Genomic DNA, 10,801 nt, shown 5'->3' on the forward strand with positions numbered 1-10,801 from the left:
GTTAGCTCAAGGTCATCAATATCTTTCTTCAGCTCTGAACATTCATCTTCCAGTTTCCTCTTCTTGGCTGTCAGTTCAGCATTAATTTCTTCTTCATCCTCAGCCCTTTCTGTCACTTCCTTGACTTTGGCTTCCAGCTGGATTTTGGTTTTGATGAGCTGGTCACACCTTTCCTCAGCATCAGCCAARCTATCTGCTTCCTGGTGGGGAGACAAATTTTCATTATTTGTTTTCTGAACTTTTCTGTGCAAATGTGTGCCGCAATGTGGCATAACATTTTTCAGTCTCTCCTCAATGAACTTTAATCTTGCTGTTAGATTTGTGTTTTGTATTGTGGTGGGTGTTTTTTGTTTATTTGTCTGTTTGGTTTTGGTGGTTTGAGATTTTTTTTCCACCGGATGCACTATACAGTCTTGCAGGTGAAAAAATACAGATTTCTAAACAATTTTCTGTCTCCTAAAATGTCTCACAGTTGTGGCAGGTGTGAGAATTCTCATTTAGTTAGAGGAGAGAAGGCTTGGAGATATTTCTGTTCACAAATAGAGCATTTATTTATTCCTTTGTTAATTGAATCCTTCTGAACCTGTTATGATGTTGAGAATAAAGATTTGGTAGTCTCAACMATAATTGAAAAGAAATAAGTTTCCCCTCTCTCTAATTGCATGAATCCTGCTGCTTAGATAATTGGGRTGAATCAGGTCTCTCATCCTACCATGCTGTGTTTGGGATGGTACGTGATCAGCTGATCTCTGCATCATCTTACTCTTGGTGGGCTTTTTTCAACATGAATTGKTTTTGTCCTGACTGAACTGGAAATGCAAATACCTTGTAAGAAAATCCAGTGGGATATTTCTTTTTATACTGAGGAAAACAAGTATCATCAGGGTTCCCACTTTCTATGGAAATATTCAGATAACTTGGTGATGAAGTACAATGTTCAATTTTTAGTTGGTAAATTAAATTATTTAATGGGTAGAGTAAGATGATTTTGTAAAGTGATAATTAAGTATACTTTTGCTTATATTTTAAAGCAAAATCCTAATTTGTGATGTGCTGGTGTCTACGAGATTCAYAGAACTACAATAGTAAAATGATTCATATTTGAGATTGACAGGTCTAGCCATGAAGTTCTTCACTTAAAGAATATTCTTTTCAACTAAAACTAACAGTCMAAGATTGTTTCCAGTTCCTCATTTATGGCCTGTGATAAAACTGGGTGTACCATTCCCATAAGCTCCACCAAGACCCAGTGAGTCTCTCCACATTTTCATATTATTTACAGCTTCCCTGGAGCCGGTGCATTTAAYGAGCTACTGTTAGAAGCTTATTAAATAGAAGCTTGCTAAGTAGAACATCTGTCTGAACCATTATGTTTGTTAACATTCAGAGGATTGGTTTTCCTCACCTCTTTCTTTTTGTTCTGACACAATATCTGGGTTGGGTCTCTGCTCCCAGTTGACAGAAGACAAGGGAACAGGGGGSGAAATGCTGTCTGAATGCTGGGCACCCAACACAAATATTGTACAAAAATGGCTTTTAGTGGAAAGGGGTGTTCTTTTAATAAAAATAACTTCTTAGTCATAACTCTCAATCTTAAATATTAATAATTTTACCTATACAAAATGTTTATGGTGGACCTACAATATCAAATCCAGACTGGAGATGCAAAAAAACAACTGAAATGTTCAAAAYCCCCAAGAACTTCAGCTTCATTATTGATTTCATTTATGACCTTGATGTCATTTAAGTCTTAAGCATAGGGAACCCTTTTGTTTAACTGTGTTGTTTTGCATGGCCTGGTTTTTGGTGCCRTGGGTGCCTGGCATTTGGCCACTGTCAAACCACATTAACTAATAACTGAGGGAARAAGAAACCTGCCCTGGGTTGTATGACTTTTAATTTGAAAAAGAAATAKATATATTCTTATATTAAGAAGAAATTTGAAGCTGTATCCCCCAGTTACAGAGTGAGTGATTAACTGCTAGTTACCAAGCAAAGAGAGGATGGTTTCTYCTGCACCTACATTCACAAGTACCACTTTGAAGTGTGGTTTGCATTTATGCTGTAAAATAAATWCATTGTTCTATGCCCTGTCAAGATAGACATCCTTCCAGCATCACTCACCAGTCCAGAGGGCACTTGGGGTACAYTACGGTCTGAGTATATAATGTTTGACAGCTACATCTACCTCTTTCCTCTGAAGGTCRGAGAACTGACTCCCACTTGAAACTCTCTGTTTCTTTACACTGGCTTTCAGAGTGCTCACCACACCACTGCCAGAATTTGTTTCCACRCATTCATAAACATATGATGGATAATTATCCAAATTTGTGACTTTTGGTCTTCTATAGTCTGACCTTCTCTTTATAAAAAACAATCTGAAAGTATAGACTCATTTTCTGAGTGATAAACTAAAGGTGATAAACTCACTGCCTGTACTTGGAGCTGCAGGTCATTTTTCTCCTGCACMAGTTTCACCATTTTCTCCTCCAGYTCCTTCCGCTTTGCTTCAGACTTTGCAAGCTCTTCCTTGGTTTTCTCAAACTCTTGTTTCATGTTGGCCATCTCCTTCTCAGACTCTGCGCTCTTCAGCAAGGGCTTGATCTTGAAGAACAGCTTCATCCATGGCCAGTGTTTGACATTCATGAATGCACGGATGTTGTACTGGATGCAGAAGATGGACTCTCTGAAAGAGAAGTCCAATTAATATTCAATATTTATACAACAATGACACAGTAAGTACAGGGAATCTAATTTGAAGAAAAGTCTACCTCCTCTCCACCATTTTCTGGTACTCCACTCTCATCAGGAAGCCCCTGCACCTGGCCTGTGTGCGGGTGATGAGCTGTGCCAGCTTCTCATCTCTCATCTCCTCCAGGAGTCCCAGCAGCCCAGCTTTGAAGAACACCTTGAGAGAGGGAATGTTGCAGCACATCACTGTCAGGYAGAGCAAGGCAGAGGCAAACAGTGAATGGGGGTGTTTGTACCTTGGTGTGTCCAAATTTGTACTGGGTGTGGTCCACATCGATTGACCCAAGGAGCTTCTCAGAAGCCTTCTTGCTATCGATGAACTGTCCCTCRGGGATGGCACTGGCATTAAGCACCTTGTATCTGTGGAATTACAGGAAGATAAAGCTGTTTTTTTCCAAGCAGCATACATTCACCACTGAACCCCAGCTGCTCTTTTTGAAAACAGAGCACAGCCTAAATGGACCCAAAAATGAACAAGCATTGCTTTTGGTTATACTGAGAAGCAGAGTGCTCTCTCTCACCTTTGTTTGAAGTCAGCATAGAGGACTCTGCTGGGGAACCCTTTCCTGCAGATCCTGATCCCTTCCAGCACGCCGTTACAGCGCAGCTGATGCAGCACCAGCTCGTGCTCCATGGCACCTGGCAATGCAGAGCACAAATGAATGGYACAGATTGCAGTGCAGAGGGSAATGGATSTRTCAGAGCARGTACCTTTCTGCTTGAGCMTCTTACCAGGTGTTTTAGTCTCATTGGGGATGATACAGCGCACAAAATGGGGGTGAGTGCTCCGCAGATTGGTCATCAGCTTGTTGAGATTCTCCTAGAGGAACCAGTTAGTAGTGTGAGTTTCCTGTGTCCAGTGCTTGATGCATCAAACCCAAGTTATGRTTTTAAAACTTCTCAAGCTGAGTTTTGGAGCACTTAAATAAAGCCACAGAAACCAAAAATGTCTTCTGTTAGAAGATATTGATCACCATTTTTAGATTAAAATACTACCATCCTCCTGTTGGTTCAGTGAAAACTAATACAGAATTTCACATGTTCAGAAAGAATAAATGACTTTGGATTTATCACATTCTGCTTTGAAAGTCAATCTACTTAAGTTTTTAAAAATGGGTTTATTCCAATGAGATAAATATCTCCTTGGAAATTATTTTCAACTCCTCAACAGAAATKCAAAACTACCAACAGTATTATTCTAGTCTGACCCAAAGACATAAAAATATAAARATCTGAATGATATCTGCTAATAAAAAAATGAGAAAGAAAACCACTACAAATTGTTAGATTTCCATGATTTTGAAGACTGAATGCTTATTTTTGGGCATGACATATTTGCAATATTAAAACTGACCCTGGAAAACTTGATGTGTAAATTCCAAATAAATTTACAACAGTAATTTAAAATAAATTCACAACAGTAATTTAAAATAGCCCTTTCAAATTTAATATTACCTCACCCCCATTCTCCACATTTCAGAGATAACAGATGTAGTACTGTACCCGGAAAAGAGCTGAGACAGTCTGAAATGAAGAACCCTTCTTCTTGCCTCCCTTCTTACCACCACCAGTCTCTGTGAATTGGATAAAGGAAAAAAAAAGTTTTAAAATTAACACAAAACAACTTTTAATGTTTGGTATTTATGGCTTTATTCTTTGACAACATTGTTCCGACATTGAAAATACAATTTTCACAAAACTGACCTGCATCTGCTCCACCATAGTTGGCAAARAGTAAAGCCAGRGTCTTCACAGATGATTTCTGGTACAGCCCAATGACAGTTTCRTTCAGAGGGTCCTTGTTCTTCTCCAGCCAGCCAGAGATRTTGTARTCCACTGTGCCAGCATAGTGCACCAGGGAGAAGTGAGCCTCAGCCTTGCCTTTGGCAGGCTTGGGCTTCTGGAAGTTGYTGGACTTGCCCAGGTGCTGGTCATAGAGTTTGTTCTTGAAAGAGGTGTCAGTTGCCTTGGGGAACATGCACTCCTCTTCCAGGATGGAGAAGATGCCCATGGGCTGGGAGAGATTATGACAGACAAAAAGGAGAAACAGATTAGGAAGGAGACATCTCTTGTTTGTCTTGTCTGGAAAGTTGCTGGAGTCAGAAAAGGAAGCTGTTCTCATACAGTTAATGRCTTTAAGTCAGAGAAAATCAACTAAGGCTCAACTTTTTTCAGTGAGTTTTTCAGTGAGCTTTTTGCTGTTTCATTCAAAATTATGGAAATGCCTTTGCAGATGAAATTATTGTAGATATAACGATGCAAAATACTGTCCTCTTTATAAAACTTCAGTGAGGTTTACTGATAAGTGCTTAGAGATTAGCATGACACTTTTCATCTCATTTTGTAATCTAGCAATAAATTCTCTCACCAAAAGTCCTGATATCTGAGTATGATCTCTAAAACCACTTCTACCCTGTTATCACTTTCACAGGGTATATATTTGAAGAAACCAAAATATTCTTACATGCTTCTTAATTGTTTCTCTTGGCAAGTATAGAAGACTCAATACATRACAGACTTGAAGAGGAAGGATACCTTCTCAATGAGCTCAATGCAGGCAGCCAGATCCATCCCAAAATCAATGAATGTCCATTCAATTCCCTCCTTCTTGTACTCCTCCTGCTCCARCACGAACATGTGGTGGTTGAAGAACTGTTGCAGTTTCTCATTGGTGAAGTTGATGCACAGCTGCTCAAAGCTGTTGAACTGCCAGACATAAATAGACATACAAGGCTTTCAAGGATCAGTGATAATACCAAGGAGTTCTCTTCTGCAATCCTAATTCACCGTGGTTTATACTTTAAATGTTAGTTCTCTTCCTGCGTAGTTTTCCTTTGCTATCTCTCTAGGATCAGCTTTGTATTTAGGAAACAGAGGTTTCAAATTTAGAGCAGTTAGAAGATTAGCTTTCTATTCTATTTTTGTCAGGGTTAAAAACATTTCAAAAAACTGATTTCAAAAAATTGATTTCAAAAGCCCTATGAGTAAAAGCAAGGAGGTACACATACTAAATGTCTCAAAATTCTCAATTATTGTTCTACAAAAATGCTAGGAAAACCGTGGTCATTACATCAAAGATCTCAAAGCCAGCAATGTCCAGGACACCAATGAAGTACTGCCTGGGCTGCTTCGTATCCAGCTGCTGGTTGATNAAATGCTAGGAAAACCGTGGTCATTACATCAAAGATCTCAAAGCCAGCAATGTCCAGGACACCAATGAAGTACTGCCTGGGCTGCTTCGTATCCAGCTGCTGGTTGATRCGAACAACCATCCACAGGAACATCTTCTCATAAACAGCYTTTGCCAGGGCACCCACTGAATTGTTGACCTAAAGAACAGAGAAAGCTTTGGAGATTACTGTACAGAGCAGAGGTGAATCAATGGGAACCATCACAGCATGCTCCACATTACCATATTTTTTCTACCTGCTGCACAGTTTGGCCCTTGGTCACATATTCATTCCCCACCTTGACGCGGGGGTAGCAGAGGGCCTTGAGCAGGTCTGCTGAGTTCAGACCCATCAGGTAGGCWGCCTTGTCAGCAACTAAATGACAGAAACAATAGAAAAGTAGATATTCAAAAATTCCTAAAATTCGGTGCTTGGCAGATTGTCCCAAAAGTGTTCTCCACAGGGCTGCACAACAGATCTGTCAAAGCTACAAAACTAGTCTCTCTCTTGTGTTCAGGACTCAGTCTATAACTTTTTTGAACTTCAGTTTCTGCAAACATTCTTCAAGAGAGCTCCTTGCCTTCATCCTTTTTCAGGTGTCAGTATGGARCTTCACACTTGCTTTCTAGTCATATGGCAGGAGGATTTATCAYTCAGAAAGATGGAGATATGGACAGTCCTTCCTTCTGTGACAGAGACTAATGAAGTACACATCTTATGTCAAAGTACTCTCCAATAGGTGAGGGTGAAAAGAATACAGCCTTCTGTGCTGTTGGGGCTGAACCATTTCACTACTCCATACTACAGCAGAGTTTGCAATGTGTATTTCAGCTTAAGCATGATTAGCAATGTTACAGCAATTGACACTCAAGTGTCCTGSCTTCCTGTCAGTCTACACTGGATCGCTTCTCTATGAAGCAGACAGAGGAGAAAGTACAGGTATTATTAAATGAGATAAATGCCTCAACTGTAATCTGTCTAGTCATGGAACAACTACTCTTATTCTTACTTTACACATTTAACACCTGAATTCTGCCTAAGTCCTTATGTAATAAAGACTATCTCTTTTGGAAAGTTGGCTGACTCTGCTGATACCTTCGGAGCCATCAGGCTCTGCCTGCTCCTCACGCTGCTTCTGCTTGAACTTCAGGTTCCCGTAGTGCATGACAGCCCCTGTCAGCTTGTAGATGGCTGTTTTCTCATCAGCACTGAAGCCCAGGATGTCAATGGCACTCTAGAAACAGAGACATAAATTTATACATACCAGGGCTCAAAGTCACCTGATGACCTGTTTGGTAAAATTACTTACATCTGTAGCCATCAGCTCCTCCTGATCATCAATGCTTGGGACAGTGATCTCACCTTGACTCACAAAGTGGAAATCATAAGGGTTGGTGGTAATGAGAAGCATGTCTGAAAGCAATAGAAGTAGGAAAAAAGGCTTACTTTAATTTCCAGATGACACAATGAACTATTGCTCAGTAATCTTCCTTCAGAAAGTCAGTGATCTTTCCTACCGATTAGCTCTGGCTTCTTGTTGGACATGATCTGATAAAAGATGTGGTAGCTTCTTTCCGCCTTSAGCTGGAAAGTGACTCTGGACTTCTCCAGCAGATCTGGCAAGGATGGTAGAACAAAGTCAAGCACAAGAAGTGGGGAAGGCTGGAAGGAAGGGGATCAGGCCAGAAGGGTGTCTTACATGTTTCAATGTCAGCAGAAGCCAGTTTGCCTGTGGCACCAAAATGGATTCTGATGAATTTACCCTGAAAGCARCAGGAAAGTCAATTRAGARCTGTTTTACCAAMACAGACAGCMAGARTATTCAAAYTGCTGTTGACGGTTGCCCCAGGTAGCAACTTACAAAACGTGAGGAGTTRTCGTTYCTCACRGTCTTGGCRTTTCCAAAGGCCTCCAGCAGTGGGTTGGCRCTGATGATTTGATCCTCWAGCGTTCCCTGAAGGATGATAATTGTTGCTCATTATCCTTTCCAAAAATCATGTSAGGAACAGAGGAAAGCATTGATCATAACGTGTGTCTACTAATTTACCTGCATTTTGCCTGATGCATGTTCTTCCTTCTTCTTGTCCCCACTGGCTGCAATTGTTGCAAAGTACTGGATGACACGCTTTGTGTTSACAGTCTTCCCGGCACCGGATTCTCCGCTGTCAAAGCCCAGAGAGAAGCAGAGAGCGTGTGGTCAGGCAGGAGGTCCCCTGGCACCAGGCAGCCCCACAGGGACCCGAGCAGGGGGGGTACGTACGTGATCAGGATGGACTGGTTCTCCCGATCTGTGGATGAGGCAGAGATAAGAAACCTTTTATTAATGCTTATGAATAACAAAGAATTCAAGATSTAGAAGAAAAATAAGAACTGAAACTTCCAGAGGATCCAGGAACAGAAAACAGCAATAAGCAAAACAGCCAGGGAATTCTGATGGGTATATCTGATGCCCCCAGCAGTACTTCAGCTATTAGCAACTTGTTCTGTAAAGATATTACTTCAGAGAAACTTCAGTAGTATTATGCCTTTCCTCACTGACTTTTCATCAAACTACTTATTTCTCTTAATAGGCAAGTTGAGGCAATGAAAATACACAGGTTGTAATTTTTTTGTGTGTAAATTCTTCTAAAGCTAAAAGTTTCTTGAATAATCTTACGGAAATTTGGAGGCATCATTATTTACCGAAACATCTGATCAATCAATTTCACTCTTTTTCACCCATATTTTTTCAAACCCTATATATACAGAAAGTATGCATTCTTCAGATCATACGCTGACAACTTTAATTTTTTGGTTTTTTTTTATTCTGAATGCATTTTCCAGTGTCTAAGAAAAGAACAGAAGTTCTAAAATCCTTCACACCTTTTATTTTCAATGCATGTGTAAGGAAAGAAAATAAGAGGTGGAACAAAGAGGAAAAAGCCGAAAGAAATTTTTTTGAAGTTGCTCAATTTAAATGGTAAAAGCTTTATTTTTTCCTTGGTATTGTTTTATGATGTTTACTGTTAATTATACAGCACAATCAATTTATAGTTGCAGCTACAGATCAGTAGAGGAGTTCCAGAGATCATTCAATGTTGTATGTAATTTACATCACATGGCCATCACCTATAGAATGAAATTTATTTGTATAATAAGTGATTCAAGTGAGACTTGTCTGTGTGTTCAAGGTAGAGATCTCTGTTTCATTTGTTAGCACTGATGCTTGAAAATTTAAATTGACATTATGCACACCATTTATAGGGTACGTGTTATTTAACTGCACCCTGTACTCTCAGTCTGAGACTAATTTAGTTGTTAAGATACATAAAATCTTATCTATATATATATATAATCCATAAAATCATCCATATATGTAAGATTCCATCATAGGCATCAGGTCCACACTGAATAATCAGTGGTTTACATCCAATGAGTTTATTCCCTCTAAGTTATGTCCAGGTCTTTAGTGATTCTAATGGGAACACAGACACTCAGCTCAAGCAGACCATTAGAGTTAWGTGCATTCATCTTCCATTAATGTCTCACATACAATTTTTTTAAGTGTGGTATCACATTTCCAGACAATACTCTACATTTCCCTCTACACACAGATGACTGCAAGATTAGCTCAAAAGGAGGTCAAGCACTCACCAGTCAGCATGGACTGATAGGCATTGTCAGAGATGGAGAAGATGTGTGGAGGGGCCTCCTGGCGCTTCTTGCCTCGGTAGGCCAACACCACCTCCGGGTTGTACACCGGCAGCCACTTGTAGGGGTTGACAGTGACGCAGAAGAGACCCGAGTAGGTCTGCGAGGAAGGGAGACAGCACGTTGGCTTCCCCTGAGCCTGGCACAGCAGTTCCTGCAGCTGCCCAGAGGAAGCTGCTGCTGCCACTTACGTAGATCATCCAGGCTGCGTAACGCTCTTTGAGGTTGTACAGCACAGCGGGTTCGTGGAGGTGGGTCATCATGGCCATGTCCTCGATTTTATCGTACTTGGGAGGGTTCATGGAGAAGATTTGATCTTCCTTCACGGTCAGGGTCTGCCAAAGAAACAAAAGAACCATGTGTGTCACCTGAAAGCTCAAAATGGGATCAAATATTGTCCTTCAGCCTTGATTTTCACTCACCTCTCCCCCTTCAGTCTTGACAGTGACTTTGCCAGATTCCCTGCTCTGGATTGTCCCTTTCACAAAGGATTCTTTGGCATGAGCCACAAAGACAGATGACTTGGCATCRAAAGGTTTGTTCTGGGCTGCAATTCTCTCCTTTTCCGATTTTCGGAGRTAAGGAGCCGCCTCCCCAAAAACAGCCATCTCAGCATCTCCAGAGGCCATGTCTGCACTCTAATGACAGCACGTCAGCAGAGGTGTCTTGYGGAGGAAGAAAGTTATGGGTCATCAAGAAGAATAATATTATCTATATCAATGAGAAAGCTCCTTTGTCTTTAGCTAATAAATTCCTAGTTAGTCTCTGAAATAATGTCTTAAGAAGAAACCAGTTAAATCCACTTTGATTTGAAGTTAAAAATACCTTAGTGTGCTCCAAGAGTAAGACTTAGACTTCTACAACATGTAGCTCTTGTAACAGTAACTAGAACATCTGAATATTGAGTGCAGTTTGGTAACTCACCTTGAATTTTGACAAGATTTGAGTTTTATGCAAAAAAGAATACAGTCACAGAAAAATTACTCTYTGYTCTRMTACTTAATTAYGTGCAATGACTCCTCAAGAAATTAYTTGCTGAAAATATTACCTTTTGTATTAAAATGAAAAATTACTTAACTTTTTAGATTCTCCCTATTTTCAGCTGCCTAGCCTAAGCAAATTCAGCTAAAATAGAAAAGGATTTATGAAGAGAACTCATGCAGCTCTTTTAAACRTCCTGTCCTAGACTG

General features: G+C 40.2%; 1 protein-coding gene across 1 annotated transcript in view; it reads right to left on the reverse strand.

The window, feature by feature from the left end:
- LOC130580864 (myosin heavy chain, skeletal muscle, adult-like) overlaps positions 1 to 10,240 on the reverse strand; it is a 16,887-nt gene extending 6,647 nt beyond the window's left edge. Inside the window, exons 1-21 of the mRNA XM_057378620.1 lie at positions 10,034 to 10,240; positions 9,803 to 9,946; positions 9,555 to 9,711; positions 8,182 to 8,209; positions 7,969 to 8,083; positions 7,783 to 7,875; positions 7,621 to 7,684; positions 7,439 to 7,537; positions 7,231 to 7,334; positions 7,017 to 7,155; positions 6,178 to 6,296; positions 5,931 to 6,080; positions 5,287 to 5,457; positions 4,456 to 4,765; positions 4,255 to 4,325; positions 3,484 to 3,571; positions 3,273 to 3,390; positions 2,988 to 3,111; positions 2,772 to 2,908; positions 2,431 to 2,686; positions 9 to 200 (exon numbers count right to left, since the gene is read on the reverse strand). Coding sequence (XP_057234603.1) covers positions 9 to 200; positions 2,431 to 2,686; positions 2,772 to 2,908; positions 2,988 to 3,111; positions 3,273 to 3,390; positions 3,484 to 3,571; positions 4,255 to 4,325; positions 4,456 to 4,765; positions 5,287 to 5,457; positions 5,931 to 6,080; positions 6,178 to 6,296; positions 7,017 to 7,155; positions 7,231 to 7,334; positions 7,439 to 7,537; positions 7,621 to 7,684; positions 7,783 to 7,875; positions 7,969 to 8,083; positions 8,182 to 8,209; positions 9,555 to 9,711; positions 9,803 to 9,946; positions 10,034 to 10,240 — 2,886 coding nt within the window. The remainder of the gene's footprint in view (positions 1 to 8; positions 201 to 2,430; positions 2,687 to 2,771; positions 2,909 to 2,987; positions 3,112 to 3,272; positions 3,391 to 3,483; positions 3,572 to 4,254; positions 4,326 to 4,455; positions 4,766 to 5,286; positions 5,458 to 5,930; positions 6,081 to 6,177; positions 6,297 to 7,016; positions 7,156 to 7,230; positions 7,335 to 7,438; positions 7,538 to 7,620; positions 7,685 to 7,782; positions 7,876 to 7,968; positions 8,084 to 8,181; positions 8,210 to 9,554; positions 9,712 to 9,802; positions 9,947 to 10,033) is intronic.
- Positions 10,241 to 10,801: the final 561 nt, after the last annotated feature.

This window comes from Malurus melanocephalus, unplaced genomic scaffold (assembly GCF_030028575.1).
Source record: "Malurus melanocephalus ecotype Western Australia unplaced genomic scaffold, MMel_1.1 scaffold_368, whole genome shotgun sequence".
Taxonomy (NCBI): Eukaryota; Metazoa; Chordata; class Aves; order Passeriformes; family Maluridae; genus Malurus; species Malurus melanocephalus.